General features: G+C 38.3%; 1 protein-coding gene, 1 long non-coding RNA gene and 4 other non-coding genes across 9 annotated transcripts in view; 5 read left to right on the top strand and 1 right to left on the bottom strand.

Moving 5' to 3' along the window:
* Window positions 1-2310: 2310 nt before the first annotated feature.
* Window positions 2311-23079, bottom strand: LOC139632601 (tumor necrosis factor alpha-induced protein 2-like). Of its 2 annotated transcripts, XM_071497628.1 has the most exons (13): window positions 21854-23079; window positions 14846-14966; window positions 9706-9924; window positions 8579-9227; window positions 8172-8283; window positions 7486-7608; window positions 7194-7288; window positions 6993-7085; window positions 6754-6880; window positions 5510-5629; window positions 4847-5002; window positions 4034-4155; window positions 2311-3054 (listed from the first exon to the last, which is right to left on the bottom strand). In XM_071497628.1, exons 2-13 carry the CDS (start codon window positions 14910-14912, stop codon window positions 2907-2909), a joined length of 2031 nt encoding a protein of 676 aa, XP_071353729.1. In that variant the 5' UTR covers window positions 14913-14966; window positions 21854-23079; the 3' UTR covers window positions 2311-2906. The 2 variants fall into 2 exon arrangements, with proteins under 2 accessions (XP_071353729.1, XP_071353731.1); XM_071497630.1 differs by lacking the exon at window positions 21854-23079 and having other exon boundaries at window positions 14846-15208.
* The window catches only part of LOC139632618 (uncharacterized), a 35574-nt gene continuing 21818 nt past the window's right edge, over window positions 9822-23577 (top strand). The window contains exons 1-5 of one of the 3 annotated variants that reach the window (XR_011693598.1): window positions 9822-9961; window positions 12456-12592; window positions 14793-14924; window positions 17089-17208; window positions 18501-20672. This is a non-coding gene — a long non-coding RNA (uncharacterized lncRNA). Of the gene's footprint in view, window positions 9962-12455; window positions 12593-14792; window positions 14925-17088; window positions 17209-18500; window positions 20673-23577 lie in introns of those variants that run through there. The other 2 variants (XR_011693597.1, XR_011693599.1) reach the window with 2 other exon arrangements.
* LOC139633458 (small nucleolar RNA U3) lies at window positions 18623-18829 on the top strand. Its single transcript, XR_011693742.1, has one exon. It is a non-coding gene; the product is annotated as a small nucleolar RNA U3 (small nucleolar RNA).
* On the top strand, window positions 19462-19668 carry LOC139633460 (small nucleolar RNA U3). Its single transcript, XR_011693744.1, has one exon. It is a non-coding gene; the product is annotated as a small nucleolar RNA U3 (small nucleolar RNA).
* Window positions 20314-20520, top strand: LOC139633473 (small nucleolar RNA U3). Its single transcript, XR_011693755.1, has one exon. It is a non-coding gene; the product is annotated as a small nucleolar RNA U3 (small nucleolar RNA).
* LOC139633464 (small nucleolar RNA U3) lies at window positions 22841-23047 on the top strand. Its single transcript, XR_011693747.1, has one exon. It is a non-coding gene; the product is annotated as a small nucleolar RNA U3 (small nucleolar RNA).

The raw sequence follows: 23577 nt of genomic DNA, 5'->3' as shown, positions 1-23577 counted from the left end.
AGTGCTAACATGCTGGTGTTTAGCACCTCTATATGAATGTATTGCATATTAGCAGGCTAACATTTGCTTATTAGCACCAAACATACAGTACAGCAGAGGCTGATGGGAATGTCATGAGTATTAAATGTGTTTAGTTATAAACCAAAGGAAAATTGTTTTGACCTGATGATGTGCTAAATGAAAAGTCAGCTGATCGCTGCAGTTTCTACAGTCTATCCTCTGGGGAGCATCATCAAAAAATGCGATCCAAACATCGACATGTCCAACACACTCCAACACAAACTGAAACCTAGTGGTGATTCTTTAACTATTCCTAGTTACCAAAGTTATTACAATTCATCCTGAGCAGGACATGAATGTCTGTAGGACATTTCATGCAGTAGATGTCGAGATATTTTACAGGACAAGTGAAAACTGATGGTGTAGCTGGAGGAAAATTAAGGAGCTCATCAGACTCTGGGGACCATGAATATCTAAACCAAATTTCATGGAAAGCCATCCAATCAGCTGTCGAAACATTTTAGTCAAAACATAAGAAACCTGATGATGAGACACAATAATTTCCGTCTGGACTAACATGGTGGACAAAAAAACAAAAACAAAAAACAAACCAATAATCAAACTACAATGTTGAATAAATGAACAACCTGTTGATCACCGACCAGTGATTCAGACACGCTTTGGCAGGGGTCCTGTTTGGCTCACAGCAGGAAAGCACCGTAAATTTCCACCAAGAGGTTTCCGGTTAAAAGGCCAGCCCGATTTCACCGGTAGAGTTATCATCAGTGGCTTTGATGACTCTCACTCCCTCTCGCTCTCCAAAGAGGAACTTATAGCTGTGGTTCCTGTCTTCCCAAACACATCCTTCCTCTTACACCAATAAACAAACACAGACGGACTTTCAGGAAAGACGCTACATGTCGGGAGTAATTTGCAGCAACTCCCACTGCAGACTCACATCCTTCCTCGACCTTCAGGAAGGCCAGTAGCAACAGTTATGATTTCAAAGTCCTAAACTTGAAACATGCTCTCTGTGTAAAGGTTCTGTTCCCATGTGAGAATAATTATTTCCGAGAATTCTTTATGGCCAGTTTAGCTGCTTGTAACAGTATGTTGTTGAATCTGATCCGAGGAACTTGGCAGTGTTTGAAGCAGACTATTAGTGGTTTTAATATTCTCCTGATGGACAAGGGGACTTATGAAAAACTGGAGTCATTACAAATCCTGACCTCTGACCTGTACCTTTGGGAAAATGTCATCATAAAGATTCCTGAGAGCTATGTTGTTGTTTTTGGCTGCTCTCACTACATGAATCCAGGGACAGCACCAGTCCACCTCTTTGTTCCAGAGTAAAATGAATGGATTAGTAATAGTACCCGGATGATGAATCCTAATGACTTTGGTGGTCATCTGCCTTTTCCTCTACTGCTACCAGCAGCTCAAAGGTTTCCATTACCCTGTGAAGTATCTCAACATCTACTTGATTGACCTGAACAGAATTTTGCAGAGGCATTCATGGTTCCCAGAGGAGGAATCCTTTGGGTATCCTCTCCTTTCTTATCTCGTACCATCAATATACCAAAATATAAATATTTCTATAATTTTGACTCATGTTTAGATACCTAAAAGCTAACGATGATCTCATCAGCTTCATCAGCTGGTTTTACTACTCAGCAAATATTAGCTCAAAGGCCACTGCGCCTTTAAGATGCTAGCTTGTTCACTTATAATGTAAAGTTATAATATATTATATAATATTTTCATAAAATCAAACCCTGATTTAGACACTTTTTTGATACTTATATGGTATTTTTTTTAGCAGTAACCACTCACAGTAAAGATGTAGCATGTAATCTAACAATAGTTTTTATTTTATTTATATAGCAGCCTCAGTTTACTGTTCACAGCTAATGCAAACTCAACATTTCCTACTCCTGCTGCTTCACATTAAAAGGATTCCACCTGCAAAACATGGAGCGGCTTTTATTGTGAAACAGTCACAGAAAACTGAATGTTTTTGATAATTTCCAAAATACAGTTTGTACCCTTAAATATCTTGTTTCTGTTGTCTCTAAATCCAAGGTTACATTGTCTCTTCTTGACCTAAATGTTCATGTAGTTAGCAGTGAAACCCCTGAATGCTACATTTAGAGTAAATGAATGTACATGAACTTAAAGCAGACCTCATCTACAGTTCTTTGTTTATGATTGTAATCTGCACGGCACTCAATCCTAATTTAAATGTACAGCAGATGTGTGGAACATGTAAAATATAGTTTCAGGTTTTTAGTAAATCATTTCAAGACATACTAAAGGTTTCACCAAATTTTATTTAGAAATTTAATTTACATTAACCATTTAATATTCTGTACATCAGACGTGAGACAAAACATGTAAAAATATAAAGCTTGCCTCTATTGCACGTTCATGGCAAGAAACACATAACATTAAAATAACAACTTTCATTTGATTTAAAATATATACACTATCAGAGGAAAATACGCAAATACTGACCCTGTCCTTTTTTTTCGTAAAAGACAAAAACACGCACTCACACAAACCTAAGCTGATTTTTTTGCAGAGGAAAAGCACCATATTTCCTGGCACTAACGCAACTGTAGCTTATACATTCATACAGTAACTACGACTCTCATCTCATCATTCTACAGTCGTCTGCACACAATATTCTCTCCAGCCTAAGTTATATCTGAACCAAGCTTTTTATACATTATATTTATATTAGATGTATAATGTATATTCACATTTTACATCACTCTGCAAAACACCAGAATCCAAATCATACTTATAAACATCTAACACACATACACTATAGTACATTATACTGTACAACACAACTCTCAGCCAACATTAAAATGACTGAAATGAGAACTGGATGAGTGTGTGCCTCATTTAACCTGAACTCTGGAGAAAAACGGCCGATCGTATGTAACACTGGTTTCCCTCAAAGTGTCCGACAGAGTTGCTTTAACGGTTTTCCTGTCGGCTCTGGAGAAGTTTGTCTTGAGCTTGAGCAGAGCTGAAACGTGTTTCTCACTGTGGGTGAAGGAAAAGAAGCAAAAGTTAAAAATCAACATTTTGAACCCGCGTGGCATAAAGTTAATTATTACAGGATTTCTGTAACAATACAGTCAAGTATGTTGTGGAAGTATAAAATTCCTTGTCCTTCTCTTCCACTGTTCTAATATTAGGTAATAGTTTGACATGTGGGGAAAAACACTTATTCATGAGTTCAATGAGATGATAGATACTTCTTCTGTCTCTATGGTAAATATGAAGCTAGAGCCAGGAGGTGGTTAGCTTAGCTTAGCACAAAGACTGGAAACAGAGGGAAACTTAGCCTGGCTCTGTCCAAAGGAAACATAATCCACCTCTAAAGCTCATTAATTGATATGCTATATTTGATTTATCTCTACACAAGCAGAAATGTGAAAAGGAGGATTTGTGGTTTTACAGATTACGAACCAGTGACCTTAAGAAGTGCTGTCTCACATCAACATACAGGTGTGAGTTTTATTTTTATTATCGAACTCTTGACAGAAAAGCAAAAAAGCTAATTTCCTAAAACGTCAGAGTATTCAAACCTCAGGGTCACTATCCTGTAAACATGTGGAAACAACTCTACAGGCTGTTTACTCTGACATGCCCCAAAAAGCTTCACCAGCTGCTTCTCTGCTTCCAGACTAGCAGCAGTACTTTCACTGACACTGATAACAGGGCGACTTTTTCTTGGCAGCTCTGCTAGAAAACTTGTAGCTCATAATATCACAGTGCAGCCGGAAACATCTGAACACATTTGACATGTTTTGGCTCAGCTCACTTCCTGCTGCCTCTCTGGAAATGGGGGTTGTTTATCCTCATCCTAATGTCATGTAAACGACTCACAGTATGCTGTTCCATCCTTATTGGGTCTGATACACTTCAGACCGCTGCGCGTGCATGTGAAATATGTTGTATTTATATTTCTGCTTGTGTTGTGTTGAAGTTAATCCAAAACGCAGAGCGAAAATGTTACCTCAGGTCAGGATAAGAGCTTCCCAGTGATGCTACTTGCATCTGTATGGCGGGGAGGTCTTGGAGTCTCAGCACTTCTGCAATCTTGGTCAGGATTTCCCTTAACCACTCCTCCTTTGACCCCTGTGAGGACGGAGCACATACATCACTCTTGTGTTTTTGGGAGGATTCCATGGTGAGTTGTCACAGCGGTGGAGTTTTTACTCTGGATTTTCCCTGCATCACTTGATAATCACACACTGCGGTCACTTCAGTAAAGCCTTTGTCTTGTTTACACTTTCTAAATGAGTTGCTTGATAGGGCACAACAGTACAACAGTACAACAGTACAACAGTAGTTTTTGGATATTCTTTAAATCTTAAAATAATGGTAAATTTCCCCATGTAGCCTATTTTACTGACAGTAGCAGTCCAGTCGTCCTCTGTTGGGGGATAGCTCCCTTCATTCCCTCTGTCCCTGAAAACCTCACTGAATAAATTTTATAATATAAATATAAACGATAAAAATATCATTTTATGTTCTTCCAACAGAACTCTCATAGGATCTTATTCTGGCTTCCTCATACATCATTCCTACGATCCTCAGCTCTCCCCCTCTCTTCAGGCCTGATTTTCTCTCCTGTTTCCATTTGACACGGACAGCTGAGCAGTGTTTGTCATTTTGTGATCTATTGCATAATCCTGTGACATTATTTCACTTGGTGTTTTAGATGCTAAAACCAAAAACTAATACTCTCAGAACATATGTTCCTGTAACCACATCAATACAACAGTAAACGAGTATCTTAACCAGAGATAACCAGATGAAATCTCACCATTCTGACAAAGAAACTGTGCAAACTCTCTGCGTTGTCTTTCACGGTCATGTAGGCCTTCTCCTGCCGTTCCTTGTCCTTCAGCTTGACGTCTCCTTTCAGGAGCCTCCTCACATATTCTACTGTCACTTCCTGATGAAACTGGCAAATCAGCTCCTGAAATTAATCCAATCATCAAATCAGAAACCCAAAAAAGAAAACCCCAAAATAAACAAACATTATTTATTAACTTGGTGTTTGAAGAACCAGTGAAGATCCTAAACTCAGTTTTATTTGGTTTACTGGAGCATTTACTACAAATCACAAACACTTTACATTTTTGCTGAATCTTTTATAAACCAGTGTTTTAGAGGTCTGAATATTTTTCCTTAAAAGGTAGCAATTAGCCTCCAGGTAGCAATTAGCCTCCATTAATTTCACAGTATGAAAACCACTTAACTTGATAAAGTTGTTTAATCTGTTGCACTAAAATTATGTGAAACTTGCTGATCATTTTAAAGGATTACTCAACTGAAACAAGTGTTAAGCATCCACAAACTAACATTGGTTGGAAATTAATGAAAGCCAGTGGCTGTCTGGGAGGAAGATGGTCAGTATGAAATGCTTTGTGGATAAAAACTGTTCCTTCATTTGAAATGAAGAGTGTGTTTCGTGCTTTCTTACCTTGTGACAGGATTCTTTTGATCCCTGAAGTTCTTCGATCTCTGTTTGAATGCTGCGCAGCAGATTCTCAAACTGGGGCTTGTTCAGCCAGTCACTGGTTCCCAGTTTGCGGTAATGTGGCTGAGGTAGAAAAATGACACTGAATCATCCAAAGTAGCATAGAGTTTGCAAACAAACCCACACTGTTTATATATCAAATAAAAAACCTGGTTTACTACAACAAATTCAGTGGAACATCCTGAGTATTAAACTGATGATGGTCTGTATTTGTGTTAATACAACTCAATTTCTTAACTGACATTTTGTTTTTTTGTTTATTGTTATTTCTATTTTGTTGTTTACCTGTCTGTTTTTATAATCCATACTAAATGCTTTTATTGTGAAGAACTTCATAAACTTTATTTTGAAGAAAGTCAATTTAAATAACTAAATAAAACTTAAGTTATGCTACTAAGATGATGGCTAAATAAACAAAGGAATGAAATGAAAAATAATGCAGTTTTTCTTGTATTTTTTGCAAAAGACGTTATATTTAAACATAGTATACTTCATTGATGCTGTTCTTAGAGAAACATCAGGGAAAGTAAAATAAGCTTCATTTGCTAAACCAGTGAGATCTCACTCTAACACTGAGGAAAGCAGTGGTGTGTATGAGATAAGAGTGAGGAAAATTATGTTTACTCTGTTGATTTTGTTTACTGTCCTCATTACACAAAACTTCAAAACTTGGCTTGATAAACAAGTCAATGATACAGCTGTTGTTATTCAACCCTCTTTCCCATGAAAAGACCAAAACCAAAAATGAAATGAGTTTCTTCCTCAATTATTTTTTCCCTTCCTCTCCTGTCTGTAGCCATCAGACATAAGCTCAAAGGTTTCTACTTAAAATGTTAATCTTGATAGAGAAATTACACATAACTGCTAGACTGTGTTGTTTCTATTAAAGGATACACAAACAGAAGGAAAAAGTGCATTTGTTGGGGACTATCTTCAGTGGCAGATTAATCCTCATTCAGTGCTCTTGTGAGTATTTGAGGCATCAGGATGGTGTGTGTGGTCTTGAATCTAAATAATGTGTTTATGGTAATGAAGGAAAAAAAAACAGTGGAGCTCAGAGGAGTGGGATGTTTCAGGCTTTTGATACACACATACTTGTTACTTGTTTACTGCTGGTTTTGGTCTTTTCAGGGGATTAGTTGAAAACAAGAAAAAAAGGTCTTTATATGTCTTTTAAACAAACTTACCCTGAGGTTTTTGTGCACAGGGTTTAAGAAATATGCGTGGGCAGATTCTTTCATGTCTGTCAGAACAGACAAACAGTTTCGTCGCACATCCTCCAGGAACAGATGGCCGTTCTTACTGAAGACATCACTGCAGATGAACCACAGAATCCACATCAGCTCACAGTGAAATGTACTGATGTTTTATTAATCAGAATTTGGTCTTAATATGATCAGGCCTCTGTCCCAGGTCAGAAACGTACCTGAACTCTTCGACACAGCCGAGGTTCGCCTTGATAAACGCTTTGCTGTTCGGCTTGTTTTGCTTCATGACCTCGTCCTGGAAGTTCTTGAAGCTGCAGGAGTTTGTGTTTGAATGAAAACAGTTGATTTTCACCTCCAGAGTGTTTTTATCAAGTAAAGTGTGAAACAAAAATGGATTTTAAAATGATCAGTAATGTTACCTCTCCATTAAACCATTCAGTTTGCACGTTATCCTCTGGGCCTTGTGCAGGTCTCCCACCACTTTTTCAGCTGAGGTCACCATACCGTTGACAAGCTAAAGACAGGTGGAGGACACAAGTCAATAACAGCATTTAAAAATCACTGTAGAATACTGAGAGGAAGCATTTCTGTGTGACACTTCACTTCGACCTCTTTCACATCATCACATTATTTTCACACTTTTGTGATGCATTATTATAAAAATATTGATTATAGCCTCTTTAAGATCATGTTGCTGTATTGACATCGTACCTGAATGATGTCGTAGGCCACAGGACTGACGTAGCAGCCGTCCTCTCTCGTTGGCTCCTCTCCGTTATTCCACATCTGCTTAGCTTCCTCCAGGACTCGGCCGATGTAAGTCATCAGCTCACTCTGAATACAAAACAACATGTCACTTATTGTCTTTCATGTACCAGTTCTACCTTTAGAAAACTGCAGTGTTCCTTACAACTCACAATAAGTGAGACAAACGGATGATTTTGCTATTCTTAGATTCTTTCAAACAGGGTAAAAATGCAAAACTTTATTCATTAATTAAACAAGAGGAATTGTAATTGGTTCATTAAAAGTAAAATGAGTAATTCACTGGAGAGCATGAACAGTCTCTGTGGATTTCATGGCAGTTTACCCTTTAGATTTGGATATTTCTTGTTTATAACTGAATATATCCTGATGATAGTGCTTCAGAAACATTAGGATTCATCCACTGGGGACCATGAATATCCACAAGAAGTTCAAAGACAATCTGACCCATAGTACTGATTAGCTAATGAACATTGTTCATTGTTGACCACGCTGCTTTGGGAAAACTTTCCAAAACTAAACCTGAAACTAAACATAAAACCAAATAAAATTACCAAAGAAAAACTAAAAACCGCTGAAGTAAATACTAAAATCTAAATTACACACACGAAACTAAAACAAGCTCTGGTTACCTGTTGTTTGCCCAGGTACTGTTTCTCCAGAGGTTCCAGTAACTCTTGAGGCAGCAGCTTTCCCAGCGCTTCAGTATTGATCTCACTGGCCAGCTCTGGTTTTTGAAGGAGTCTGACACAGAAAACCAGAAATCATAACTTTTACTAAAACCTTAATACATTATAACTCAAAACAATTACAAATTCACTAAACCTGTCTATTGGTTGTGATTGTTCTCTGCCAGTTAAAGCCTGAGCCATTGAGGGCGTAAAGCAGTGTTTCCTCATCCAATTCACTGATTTCATATGATAAAATAATGACATTCTACATGTGGATTGAGAACAATAAATTCATTATTTTGTTTGAATCTCTACATAAACTCACATCAACTTCACCAAGTAGTCAACACAGGACAAACAGGACTCACCCTGGATAATACTCGTTCACCCAGAGCAGGATGAAAGTGCAGTCCCCGTCCTCCAGACCAAAGTCTGCGATCTTTTTGAGTCTGGAACTGAAGGTTTGGTGGTACAGCCTGGCGTAAAAATTGCAGATGTCCTTCTCTGGTGGGTAGCAGGTCTTCACCACATCCACCACCAACAGCAGGTCCTCCTTCAGCTGCCTACCCATGCTTTTGATGTCTATATCAATGGACGACTGCTCTACCTGGTTAGCAAGCAGCATTGAGGGGTTGTCCATACGATAATTTACTAAGCTGCGGAGAGTGTTGTCGTGGAGCTCCTTCCAGCCGCTGGGCCTCCAGGCCGGGGGTGTCCCTCCCCTCTGCCTCCACAGTTGGTCCTGCTTGTCCTCCTGGTAGATGGCCTTCACAGCAGATGTCAGAGCATCAGCCCTGACCTCTTCTGCAGTGACGGACAGACTCCGCTGCAGAGTCTGCAGGATCTGACGGTTAAGTTCTCTGTAGTCTGCTTCAAGCTTCTTTACTTTTTCCTCGTGATCTGAAAGTCCCTCTGCCTCTCTTCTCTCCCCAAACAGACGCTCCTCTCTCTCGATCAGCAGCTGGCCAGCCTCATGGAAGTTGTATTCCTCAAGGTTTTGCTCAAATGTGAGGATCACTGAGAGAGAAAAGCAAAGAGGAGGTTATTTTCTAAAACAGTGACAGATGTTTATAACAAACTGAGGCATCTAGACTTCTTAAAAGAAATGCATAATATTTAAGGTTGCATCTTATATTACTTATTACAAATTGGTTTCTGTGCATTCATATACACATAAATATCTGATATATTTCTCAGGTTGCTCAGAAAGTCACTTTAGTAGACCACTTCTATGTCTGTCTCACAGATAATGTGGAGTGGTGACTTCCTATGGCATCACTTCAATATTGCTGCAATAACTCTAGCTGAAATTGAATCTTCTACACCATGCAAGTCATAATAAAACACTACCAGAATACAACAACTGCACCTCTGCTTGTTAAGCATTAATGTTGTTGCTGTTTTCTAGTTATAAGTGAGACATGAGCTGCAGCCTTATTCAAAAACATTTAACAAAAGATTAGCTACTGCATTGTGTTTTTTAAATGTCTGGTACCGTTTTGAAGCTCCTCATGTTTGGGTGAGTGGCGTCCATCCGTCGTGGAGGGGGACGCGACAGCATCCTCACCCTTGGGACCTCTGAATATCTTCGGGAGTTTCCCCTTGAGCCAGCCCGCCCCCGCGGCCCTCGCAGCGTGGCCGGGGAGGGAGTTGAGCTTGAAGCCGTCTGGCTCAGTGGCGTCGGGCCGGGTCCGCATCCTTTGGGTCGAAGAGTCTGACGAGTGGAGACAAAACACAAGGAAAAAAAAAAAGTAGGTGACAATCTGAAATGTATATGTTAGCATTTCACCTCAGTTACGTTAGCTAACTGAATTAGCTTGGTAAAATATTTGAATGTAGATGTTGCTGCTTTCCTCCTCTGTATGTTTTAGTTAGCTATTTTTAAATTTAACCCCCCCCTTTCCATTTTTAAAATACTATATAATGACATTTTCTTTTATCTTAAATAAAAGGAACGCTTTAAATTCGGTGCTAGCTAGTTAGCAAAAACAATTACGCTATAATAACTTCCTGTGTTCATTTCAAAATAAAACCCTAATGAAAATATTTAATTATTTAAAGTTAAATATAAACCTATATTAAAAGAGGAACCTGTAATACAAGGGTATTTTTTATCAATGGAAAAAAATAAATTAGATTAAAATAATTCTTAAAACAATTACACAAGAGAGCAGTGAACAGACTGGGTGGTTCCACATGTCATTCTCATCACAGTAAGTAAAATCTCAGTATTCAGTAATATCAATAATAAAACAGTAAAAGTAAAAGGACATTAAAACAGCACTTGAAAAAAGAAGATGTCAAATAGCACGAGAGAAATAATGACATGCAAATAGCAAGTAATGAAAATGCACATTTTCTATGATAACACTCATATTTCAGCTGTAATGAATGGTAATAATAAATAAGCACAACAGAGTTCAAAGTGAAATCTCACCCAGTCCTTACACCTAAACATAAACTGCATTATGAGTTTAGTTGTTCAGAAACTTTCTTGAGAGTAAAAACACTACCAGCCAGTCCCGACATGGACATGAATGTCTGTTGTGCTGCCTTTTTGTCTAACTCCCCCAGAAAAATGTTAACTCACCCCACAGTTGCTGTAAGCTGGTAACAGTACAGCTCCTGAGTTAGAGGGTTTTTATAAAGCAGCAATAAGCTCCTCCTGCTTGAGATGATGTATGTGAAAAATGGTTCCCCAGAGGAATGGAAAGTCCACACACACACACACACACACACACACACACATACTCAAGCTGGGCTTTTTTTAGACTCACTAGCGCTGTGGCAATGTTGGACTTAAGAGGAAAGTATTTCATGGCTTGTTTAGAAATTCTGTGCAGACATTCAGGGCGCTGGAGGAACCACTTACTCAACCCTCTGACTTTTCATCTAGCGCCACCAACAGGTCAAGATCTCCATTGGTCCAACACCACTTTATGCCTGCCAAACTAATGGCCAACTTCCAAATAGCATTATTCACGAAGGGCTGAAACTAATGATTATTTTTAATTTACTTTTTTTTAAATTTCTTTTTTAGCTTTCTCATTGGTCAATGAAATGTCACAAAACTGAATTTACAAGTGACTGTAATTTAACATCAAGGAAAACCAGCAAATTCTCAAATTTGAGGAGCTGGAACCATCAAATGTTTTTTTGAAAACTAACTCCAACAATTAATGGAAGATGAAAATAGTTGTTGATTCATTTCTGTTCCTTGACTTAATTATTTGGCAAATAGTTGCAGCTCTATGCGATGAGCATTACAGCCTCAAGGCAGCGCCGGTGTGTGTAAACCTTCAGTGTCATTATGAAGAGAAAAAAGCCCGTCACCAACAAGAAAACATCACCTTTGGTAATTTGTTTAAACTTAAAACGAGCTACTGTAGTTTATTGTGGCCGTGTGAATAATGTCCTTCAGGAGCAAAAGCAGAAGAGGCACCTCAGTGCACATCCTCAAAGTTGGTTTCTAATAAACGTGACCACAGTCATTCCCTAATCTCAACCAAGCACCAAAACCTAACAGAACCTTAACCGTAGTTGACAAATCTAACAACTTATCTGCCACAGTGAATATGTTTTAGGAGGTGTAATGAAGACCAGATGACATTTTCTATTTGACATAATAAGGAAATGTTGTTAATGTGTTGATATGAGTAAAATATTCAATTCAATTCAATTCAATTTTATTTGTATAGCGCCAAATCATAATATACATTATCTCAAGGCACTTTACAGGGTAAGGTCAAGACCTTACATTGTTACAGAGAAAAAACCCAACAGTTCCCACAACGAGCAAGCGCTTGGCGACAGGGGGGAGGAAAAACTCCCTTTTAACAGGAAGAAACCTCCAACAGAACCGGGCTCAGGGTGGGCGGCCGTCTGCCCCGACCGGTTGGGTTTAGGAGAAGATAAAAAGAGGGGGTGGGGGGAGGAGAGAGGAGAGAAGAGAGAGAGAGAGAGACCAGGAACAGCTGTGTAGGTAATGGTGTTATCAATAATAATGATATTCACAGATGTGTTTTTTTTTTATCCCCAAAAAAACCCTGATCTTTAAATCCAATATTCACCCACATTGACTCAAGTATTATTTATATTTTATTAATATTGTTTTGTTGTCACGTGCTGGTTTCTCCAGGAGTTTTAGCTGGGGTTGTGTTTTCACAGTGTTGTCTTGGCTGTCAGCTTCTGGTTATCGTTAGTGCAACAGTTGGATCATCAGGTGATGCTGGTTTTCTTCTGCAGGCACTGTCTGAATTTTGTCTTCAGTTCATCATTCTGCCAGTCTCAAACAATCCCTGTTCCTGCTGTGGCTGATCCCTGTACTATCACGGTGCCACAAAATATTTTACCTCCTAAAAGTACAAAATACTGTTCATAAGGTATACAGTATATTCTGTTATGTGTACTCCAGCATTATATCAAAACAGTGTGATGACTAAAGTGAACGTTGAAATCTAAGATACAGCGTTACAGCAGATGAGAATATATTTCATGTCTTGTTTATCCTTCCGTTTCTCCAAACTCTGCCTTACATATTTAGCATCTGTGGATACGTTCAGGACTTAGTTTTTACTCTGACATGCTGTTTTTGAGACATCATAGTGACGATCCAAATGTGGAAATACTATATGTGTCTGAAGAGAGATGCACCAGTATGATTTTCTAAGTAGTTTCTGAGATTTAGAAAGTCATACTGACCTGTAAGAGCAGATACCGATTGATACCTGACACCAACGTGAGTTCAATCAGTGTATATATGTTTTAATGGGGAGATATTGTTTTTCTTTTGCTTCCATTGCAGCTTTTTTTTTCTTTTCTGGTGTGCTCATATTACTCCTATAGTTGGATAATATTCATCATATCATTGTGTGTATATGTAAAAACTCAGATAGCAGCAACATTTGCAAATGAGCTCAGACTACAAATTCTGTGATACAGTGTGTGACTCAGTGGATGTTTTGTCCTTATGTGTATAAATAAATGATACAGTGAAATCACTCCATAGTAATATACAATACAATTAAATATATTACATGAATTATATGAACTGCATTTATATGTATGCTATTTTTGCACATACGTACATACATAAATAATACTTGAGTCAATGTGGGTGAATATTGGATTTAAAGATCAGGGTTTTTTTGGGGATAAAAAAAAAACACATCTGTGAATATCATTATTATTGATAACACCATTACCGACACAGCTGTTCCTGGTCTCTCTCTCTCTCTCTTCTCTCCTCTCTCCTCCCCCCACCCCCTCTTTTTATCTTCTCCTAAACCCAACCGGTCGGGGCAGACGGCCGCCCACCCCGAGCCCGGTTCTGTTGGAGGTTTCTTCCTGTTAAAAGGGAGTTTTTCCTCCCCCCTGTCGCCAAGCGCTTGCTCGTTGTGGGAACTGTTGGGTTTTTTCTCTGTAACAATGTAAGGTCTTGACCTTACCCTGTAAAGTGCCTTGAGATAATGTATATTATGATTTGGCGCTATACAAATAAAATTGAATTGAATTGAATTGAATATTTTACTCATATCAACACATTAACAACATTTCCTTATTATGTCAAATAGAAAATGTCATCTGGTCTTCATTACACCTCCTAAAACATATTCACTGTGGCAGATAAGTTGTTAGATTTGTCAACTACGGTTAAGGTTCTGTTAGGTTTTGGTGCTTGGTTGAGATTAGGGAATGACTGTGGTCACGTTTATTAGAAACCAACTTTGAGGATGTGCACTGAGGTGCCTCTTCTGCTTTTGCTCCTGAAGGACATTATTCACACGGCCACAATAAACTACAGTAGCTCGTTTTAAGTTTAAACAAATTACCAAAGGTGTTGTTTTCTTGTTGGTGACGGGCTTTTTTCTCTTCATAATGACACTGAAGGTTTACACACACCGGCGCTGCCTTGAGGCTGTAATGCTCATCGCATAGAGCTGCAACTATTTGCCAAATAATTAAGTCGAGGAACAGAAATGAATCAACAACTATTTTCATCTTCCATTAATTGTTGGAGTTAGTTTTCAAAAAAACATTTGATGGTTCCAGCTCCTCAAATTTGAGAATTTGCTGGTTTTCCTTGATGTTAAATTACAGTCACTTGTAAATTCAGTTTTGTGACATTTCATTGACCAATGAGAAAGCTAAAAAAGAAATTTAAAAAAAAGTAAATTAAAAATAATCATTAGTTTCAGCCCTTCGTGAATAATGCTATTTGGAAGTTGGCCATTAGTTTGGCAGGCATAAAGTGGTGTTGGACCAATGGAGATCTTGACCTGTTGGTGGCGCTAGATGAAAAGTCAGAGGGTTGAGTAAGTGGTTCCTCCAGCGCCCTGAATGTCTGCACAGAATTTCTAAACAAGCCATCATCATCATCATCTGAGATACAAAATGCTTCTGTGACACTGTATATGTTTTGCTGTAATATAATGTAATATAATATAATATAATATACATTCAATTTGTATGGTAATAATGAATATGATTCTAATAGGCTGCTAGCCAAGTCGATCACCCTCACCTGTTTACAGTGTTTACATCACCTCGGTAGTTGATACTAAAATGTTTAAATCCCTACAGGTAATTGATCCCAATCACCTGGATGATGCTGTGTTGTAAACGGTTTGTCTTACCTTCTGCTCTGCAGGATCTGCAGCGAAAACAGCGAAAAAGCTTCAAACACATTGCTCCTGAAGGCATCCAGACTCACAGGTGTGTAATGTTCATCTGTCTCTGCAGCGGGTTGATGAAACACTGAACGGAAGAAAAGATGCAAATAACAGTATGATGTCAGGATGTTGGTTAAGTCACGTTATGAGACACTCTGCTGTTTATTTATGCACCTTTGCACATTTCCTCTAAGGGGTTCATGACTGCTTGAATCCTGTCAAGCACATTTAAAAGTGTCACCCAGTTTCTCACAGTATGGGCCAATACATTCTCGAAGACTTTTACAAAGAGGAATAAAGTTCATAACGCAAACAAACCTATTGATATAACTGACATTTTTACTTCCTCAGAAAACAGAGAAGTCTGAGGTGAGTTCAGGTTAGAATTTATTTTCCCTGGTGTTGCCACAGCACCTTGTATTTTTTATTTCCTGAAGGTGCGACAGCAGTCTCTAGTGCACCTTGCTGGTTCAGAAATACATACATACATGCAGCAGAACTGTTTTTAAAGCTGTTGTTACTCACTCAAACAGGTGCAATAAATACAATCGTACTACCCCTGAACACAAAATGGCCAAAACACATCCAATCCAGTAGCTCTGGCTTTGAATTCAATTCACTTCCCTCAAAATGAGTCCTTAGAAGGTATTAAACAGTCGTAAATTTTATTTACATAATCTTGTGACAGTGGATTGTGCTGCAGGAGGCGAGTTAATCCTTTTTTAAACATGGTACAGGTGTTAAATTTTGTTCCATTTGGTCTTAAAAATTTCTAAATTTAACTTGGGTGTGTGGTGAACTCTGCAGAGGCACTGTCTGACTGGTTATTGATCAGTGTTAAAACTTCAAATGATCGTTTTGGAAGCTGCATATTCGTGTTCTTTATGAAAATGAGATCAGAAGATGAATAGCACTTGTTGTTCTATGTGAGGTACTGTAAGTACAAAACCAGAGTCAGGATGTGGTTTGTCAAACTTTGCATAAAGACTGGAAACTGTTGGAAACAGATAACTGAACACATTTCAAAAGTAAACCTGCAAAGACCTGGTACCAGAACATTTGTCTCCCAACAGTAACTCAGTGACAGTTGTCACCGATAAAACACTGACCATAGCATTTTAATAGAATGACATTTTTATTAACATTATAGTAAATGTCAAAGAAATAAATCAGAAATCCTGCAATATGCCTCAGTGATTCTAGTAAAGGAGTACAAATCCATACATATTCACTATACATATAGTGCTTGGGAAAGAATCTATTTGCATTCTTGATCCATCTCAGGAAATCTCCTGCATCAGTGTTAATAATTATAATGTTCAAGAAAGGACATCAGATCTTGTGGCTGGTGGTCTTAAACCTTTCACCTCCATGAGGAAAATAATTCCTCTTTCAAGGTGAAGGATGTAAAGTAAGTCGAAAGGAAAAGTGATAATAACAAAACCTTCTGGATTCTGCCTCTCTTATGCCCTTTTCCTCACCTGGCACAGATTCCACAAAGGTCTCCAAAGAATGAAATGATGTGCACGTTGTTATTTTTCCACTGGATTGCTGCTCTGCTTCCACTTAAACTCCTTAGTCAGTGATGTGTTTTGGCTGAGTTGAAATGAGCCACATCCACAAAAATGAATCTGTTTGCCTGGCTTCAAGCCCCCCCCCCCCCCCCCCCCCCCCCCCAGCATCAAGCGCTTGCTCTTTGTGGGAACTGTTGGGTTTTTCTCTATAACAAAGTAAGGTCCTTACTCTGTAAAGTGCCTTCAGATAATGTATTTTATGATTTGGCGCTATACAAATACAATTGAATTGAATTGAATTGAATATGTGATGCACTGTTCCATAATGTTTTCATTGGCAGCCTATTGTGACCACTAGCTGTCAGCTTGTGACTTACCTCCTTGCATACCTGCAGCTTTCCAACAGAGGTAATAAATGACACTAACAGACTCTCACTGTGTGTGTGTGTGTGTGTGTGTGTGTGTGTGTGTGTGTGTGTGTGTGTGTGTGTGCTCAGTCAGTGATTGAATTACCTTATAAATCCAAGTCATCTAAATCCACAGACAAAACTAAAGAGTTTAATTCAGAGGTGGCTTTTTCTCTTCTGGACCTTTCAGTTGAATCACATGGTCTTTAACAGCAGATGGAGTTTGCCTGGTTGTCATGAAACAGCAGAGGTTTTTTTAATCCATCTTTTTCTTTTTGCCCCTCAGTTTTTGTGCCAACAAAGACAAGAAGTCCATGAAGTGCTGAAAAAATGGAAGTTATGTACTAAAGATGAAGACCATGAATCGGACCAAAAGCTCCAGAACAGCTACTAAATGGCCATGGAGGTGAGATTGTTTTCCTGACAGCTGTGACCAATGTGAAGAGTGAATTTTGAACCTTGATCTCTTTGTGTCTCTCAACCAAACATCATTTTAAAAATTAGCAATTTTACACCTGTGTTTTAACCTCATTAGCTTTACACAGGAAAGATTTACTTTTGCACCTAGTTGATTTTCCTTGTGTTTACATTTGTGTTAACATCATGGGTCACACATTTACTAGACTTCATGCCTCTTTGCTTGCAGAAGAGGAGCTGGTTTGTGTTTGAATATTTTCTTTCACTGACAGCATTTTCATGAAAAGGGTTTTTTGACAAAATTTCTCCCCATAATGTCAAAAGATGTTGTGGTCGTTGTGACATGCAACCACTGTGTTAGCACAACATTGCTAAAAAATAAAGTAAGTGAACCAAATGAAAAGTGAAAGTATCAGAGGTAAACGTAGGTCAATATGAAAGAAAGCAGATGTCATATGAAGCGGGAACTATCAGACACCACAACCACCACAGGTGCAATGACTGGAAACATGCACATGTTTTTTAAAAGAGAGGACTTATAGGAAATTAGGTGTTTATGATTGGCTGCGGTCGGTTGCAGATGTGTCCAGTACTGCAGGAAAGTTCAGTTTTTTTGTCAGTGATGATGATGATGATGATTGAAGGTGTGTCTTTCTGATCCACGAGTCAAAAGTCTCGTCTGTAGCGGTTTCCTTCAGAGCAGGAAACTGGTGGGAAGACTTTGTTTTTTTCTGAGTGCACAGCTTTAAAGAAGTGAAACCAAAAAACATTTTTAATTTAGATTAAAAATTGAATGGTAAGTCACGTATTTCAGTCTTGTTAACATCCTTTTTCTCAAACTGCAAAGTGAGGATGTTCTCCGAATAAAGAATGTGAATTAAGGAAACCAGTAGAGCTGTTCACCTGCATATGGCATTTTCTCCTTTTGAATTTTAGTCCGAAAATGTTTTACTATTTGTAAATATGAATATTTTTTTCTTTAACTTATTTCTTGTTAAACATATTATCCTCTTTCACTATCACTGTTTTGTCTCCTTCATCACTGCTGGATGTGTCCAACACATCATAAAATGTTCTACACCGACATTTTCGGGGTTAAAATGAATTTCAATTATCAACCATCAGAAATTTTGAGGTCAACTGTTACTGTCATCTCCAAATATTTTTGAAAAACGGTTAGTGACAACAGAAAGAAACTTTTTTTTTTTGTCATCTCTGAATCATATTTATTAGTTCTAACAAGCTTAGTGCAGCTAAAGTTTTTTCTCTCCAACTGTTCAGAAAACGAAGCTCAAGACAAAGCTGTGATTAAAAGAAGGTGTGACTTTCTGATCCATGAGTCCACCATGAGACAAAGTCCTCGTTTGTAGATACAAGACCCTGAGGAACATCCAGAACAAACCAAGACTATACTTTCAGGGATCATTTCTTTAGTCGTTGACTTGAGAAATGTGTTTCTAAAGAGTTTGGTCTCGCTGCCCACGATGAAGAGTGAAGATGTTTTCTCCTGAGCAGGAAACTGGTGGGAAGGCTTTGTCTCTTCTCTGCTGTTGAAGACTGTTCAGTGTTTCTGAGAAAGACACTGATGGGGGAAACATGGTCTGAGTGGTTACTCTGCTCTTGTCTAAAAAAAATAAAACCTAATCTTTTAAAGCTTCCCCAGATGCATGTAGATATTACATTATTTGGTTGGTCTATGTTCAACAACTTAAACCAAAGCAAAGGAGCCCAAATGACCAGCTGATCTTTTTTCTTTCTTAAATTAGCTCCAGAATTGTTTCAGCTTTAGATCATATACATATATAATTTGCTTTTAGGTCAAATTTGTTTCTTGTTTTGCATCTTTTTGTCTTTGACATATTTTACAACTGTTTTCTGTTTCCATCATCAGTGCTGCATGTGTCCAGTTTATCAGCTGATATCGCTCCAGCCAACATTTCTCTAGAGGAGAATGTTTATTATTGACTCAACAAAAGCTCCGTGAATTTATCTGAGAGGGGGCAGATGTAGAGACAGAGACACGGGGACAGCAAAACGAAACTAAACATTGGTCGCTTTCAAAAGTCTGAGGACCATGAAAGTTTTAAGTTCAAAAAAGTTCAGCTCAAAGATTTTCTGATGATGAAGCTCAAGACAAAGCTGTGATTATAAGAAGGTGTGACTTTCTGATCCACATGAGTCCACCATGAGTCAAAGTCCTCGTCTGTAGATACAAGACCCTGAGAAACATCCAGGACAAACCAAGACTATACTTTCAGGAATCATTTCTTTAGTCGTTTACTTGAGAAATGTGCTTCTAAAGAGTTTGGTTTCGCTGCCCACGATGAAGAGTGAGAATGTTTCTTTCAGAGCAGGAAACTGGTGGAAAGACTTTGTTTCTTCTCTGCTGTTGAAGACTGTTCAGTGTTTCTGAGAGAGGCACTGATGGAAGGAACATGATCTGAGTGGACACTGTGTAGTTGTCTAAAAAAAAAAAGTCTAACCTTTTAAAGCTTCTCCAAATATATATAAATATTAGAATAATTGGTTGGTCTATGTTCAGAACTGGTGTTTTAATAACTTCAACCAAAATGAAGGAGCCCAAATGACCAGCTGATCTTTTTTCTTTCTTAAATTACTCCCAGAATTGTTTCAACTTTAGATCATATATATATAAAATTTGCTTTTAGATCACATTTGTTTCTTGTTTTGCATCTTTTTGTCTTTGACATATTTTACAACTGTTTTCTGTTTCTATCATCAGTGCTGCATGTGTCCAGTTTATCAGCTGATATCACTCCAGCCAACATTTCTCTAGAGGAGAATGTTTATTATTGACTCAACAAAAGCTTCGTGAATTTGTCTGAGAGGGGGCAGATGTAGAGACAGAGACACGGGGACAGCAAAACGAAACTAAACATTGGTCGTTTTCTGAAGTCTGAGGACCATGAAAGTTTTAAGTTCAGAAAAGTTCAGATCAAAGATTTTCTGATGATGAAGCTCAAGACAAAGCTGTGATTAAAAGAAGGTGTGACTTTCGGATCCACATGAGTCCACCATGAGTCAAAGTTCTCGTCTGTAGATACAAGACCCTGAGAAACATCCAGAACAAACCAAGATTATACTTTCAGAGATCATTTCTTTAGTCGTGGATTTGAGAAATGTGTTTCTAAAGAGTTTGGTCTCGCTGCCCACGATGAAGAGTGAGGATGTTTCTTTGAGAGAAGGAAACTGGTGGAAAGACTTTGTTTTTTCTCTGCTGTTGAAGACTGTTCAGTGTTTCTGAGAGAGGCACTGATGGAGGAACCGTTGTCTGAGTGGATGCCTTTACTTTGACCTAAAATAAAACTTTCGGTTTGAGTTCTGATCTAACTTGTAGCAAAACAAATTCTGGGCACCTAAACTCCTTAACTAAACTATGGGTTTTTAATGTTTATAGTCTCTCGTGGAACAGAACACAAAAGGCTTTGACATGATTCATACTGAAATACAGCGTGTCTGTGTGTGTGTGTGTGTGTGTGTGTGTGTGTGTGTGTGTGGTGAGTATTTAGAGTTGTTGACTGTGTAGTTAATGATTTATTGGCAGTGGTTTCCAGTCTCATTAATGTTATTATTAACTCAGTTGGACAGTTGAGTTGTTGCATCTGGACAAAGTCTTATACTGAAGCTTTAATTAAAACAAAAAGAATAAAGATCAGAAACCCTGATCTGTTCGTTTGATTGGCCGATCATCTGAGTTCAGGTGTGTTGGGAACCTTCTCAGCCTGAACCGGAGCAATAGATTTGTGAACATAAGACTGATTTTATGTCTTTTACTGGTGTAATTTTTCATGCAGTGTGCGCCACAGTGTTTTCACAGTTTCACTTTTTTTAAATGTTGTGTTTACTTGTGCGTCTGTAGAAAGGGAAGTGGATTGTGTGACTTTTAAGTGTTTTGGCAGATATACTTGGACTGGAGGGGCTTTTTGAAGCTTCAGTCTTGTGCCAACTTCCTCCTGGATTACACAATAGTCGTCTTGGCTGAATATTCAGCCACTGAGTTAACAGGCGTCATGCTGTAGGGCATTAGAGCAGGACAATGAAGCCAGTCTTCCCAAGCTGCTCACTTCCTGTTTATCACTTTCCCGTCTTTATTATAGCAGGATTTGACTTGGTAATAACGGCTCGAGGCATTCATAAAATTTTATTGAAGATAAATTACGACGGGCTCAAACTGCCATCAGATTTCAAACTAAACCGGGAACTAAGAGAAACCACATTGAGAAGTGGGGACAGCTACACACACTGCCTGAACCTTTACAGGAAACAAGCAATTCATACGTTATTTTTATTATTAGACTAATAATGATACTGTACCATTTTGGTCCTTAGTATATGATATATTAAAGATTTGACATAAAATGAAATAAGAGCATTTTGATAACCTGTATTTTCAAATGGGAAAACTTAAAAGTTGATGATTTGTCTTATTTCCTTTTGTACTTTTTGCGACTGTGAGTAGCTCCCTTATTAATGCTGTGTATTGCATTGGGGGACAGAATTTTTCATCAACATCAGACTCAAAATTCATCAGATTTTATTCATCTTCCTGCCTGAACTTCATATTACATACTGAAAGCGTGGTGAAAAAAAGAATAAATTCAGGATCCACTTACCAGCCTCTTCTGGAGCTTTCAGCTGCTTCACATGGTCTTAATCAGAGGAGGATAACTCCCATCCAGCTGTCACTGTCAACTGTTCTAAGCCAGCAGCTGATGATGATGAATTAAGCCCCAAAAGTGCAATAGATGAAATGATGATGATCCATCTCCATGACAGCTGGGCAGATGAAGCGTGAGACATATGGTTGAAAGCTCTGGAAAGGCCTGGTTGGGATTGTTTTGTAAAATGTGCTGCACTGGGGTCCAGTGAGATGAGTGAGTTATCCACTCAGCTATATTTGGGCTCAGGCTGGTGGGGTTAACTTGGGTCACCTATCAAGAGTGTGGATCAGAAATGATAAACTGAGTTAACGACGAACTCACTTCTTATCAGCCATCCCAGAATGCAGTTATAAGTTTGCCCAGTGTGCACGGTGTAATTTTACTTTTAAATATCCTTCATTCACTCATTTGCATTCTGGTCAATATCAAGTGTATCACTACCTGTAACAAAAAAAAATCATCTAAACCATTAAATGTCCTTGTGGTTTGGCTTCTATAGGAAAAACTTGACTGTCTTGAGCCCTGTATCTGAGAACACAGAGGTAGCAGACGGACTAACAATCAATCAAACATGATCCTTCTACACTGATATTATAGGGATTAAACATGTGAAAACCCCTAGAAGGGGAGGTCATATCAACACCTTTTGAAAACAGAGGCATTTTATATATTTGTCCTTAATCCCCTATGTAAGGGCTTAAATTTAGATTTTGAGCTCAAACTGTTTTTGAAAAAAATAAAACGTCTTCCAAGTTACAGTTCCTTTTTACAAACATCTTAATGAATAGGATTGTCTCTTTCAAAAACCTTTCTGTTGATGTAACCTCCTCTTTTCAGCCTCTGTCTTTGAGTCTGTGTCTTTCTGAGCCACCTGAGTCCACCATGACACAAAGTCCTCGTCTGTAGATACAAGACCCTGAGGAACATCCAGAACAAACCAAGACTATACTTTCAGGGATCATTTCGTTAGTCGTTGACTTGAGAAATGTGTTTCTAAAGAGTTTGGTCTCGCTGCCCACGATGAAGAGTGAAGATGTTTCTTTCGGAGCAGGAAACTGGTGGGAAGACTTTGTTTCTTCTCTACTGTTGAAGACTGTTCAGTGTTTCTGAGAGAGGCACTGATGGAGGAAACATGGTCTGAGTGGACACTGTGTAGTTGTCTAAAAAAAAAAAAAGTCTAACCTTTTAAAGCCTCTCGAAATATAGATATTAGAATATTTGGTTGGTCTAAGTAAAGAATTGGTGTTCTAATAACTTCAACCAAAATGAAGGAGCCCAAATGACCAGCTGATCTTTTTTCTTTCTTAAATTACTCCCAGAATTGTTTCAACTTTAGATCATATATATATAAAATTTGCTTTTAGGTCAAATTTGTTTCTTGTTTTGCATCTTTTTGTCTTTGACATATTTTACAACTGTTTTCTGTTTCCATCATCAGTGCTGCATGTGTCCAGTTTATCAGCTGATATCGCTCCAGCCAACATTTCTCTAGAGGAGAATGTTTATTATTGACTCAACAAAAGCTCCGTGAATTTATCTGAGAGGGGGCAGATGTAGAGGCAGACACACGGGGACAGCAAAACGAAACTAAACGTTGGTCGGTTTCTAAAGTCTGAGGACCATGAAAGTTTTAAGTTCAGAAAAGTTCAGCTCAAAGATTTTCTGATGATGAAGCT

Source organism: Trachinotus anak, unplaced genomic scaffold (genome assembly GCF_046630095.1).
Source record: "Trachinotus anak isolate AG129_WGS33_773 ecotype Australia unplaced genomic scaffold, CSIRO_AGI_Tana_v1 ptg000015l, whole genome shotgun sequence".
Lineage (NCBI taxonomy): Eukaryota > Metazoa > Chordata > Actinopteri > Carangiformes > Carangidae > Trachinotus > Trachinotus anak.
Note: the sequence above shows the minus strand (reverse complement) of the source record. Positions and strands in the feature narration are given on the sequence as shown.

Bases quoted from the DNA above. Each gene is read 5' to 3' on its own strand.
- LOC139632601 (XM_071497628.1), bottom strand. From the start codon at position 14,912: ATGCCTTCAGGAGCAATGTGTTTGAAGCTTTTTCGCTGTTTTCGCTGC. The intron at 7,289-7,485 runs GTACGATGTCAA...ACCTGTCTTTAG, and splicing joins TGGCCTACGACATCATTCAG to CTTGTCAACGGTATGGTGAC. The intron at 7,086-7,193 runs GTAACATTACTG...AAACTCCTGCAG, and splicing joins CTGAATGGTTTAATGGAGAG to CTTCAAGAACTTCCAGGACG.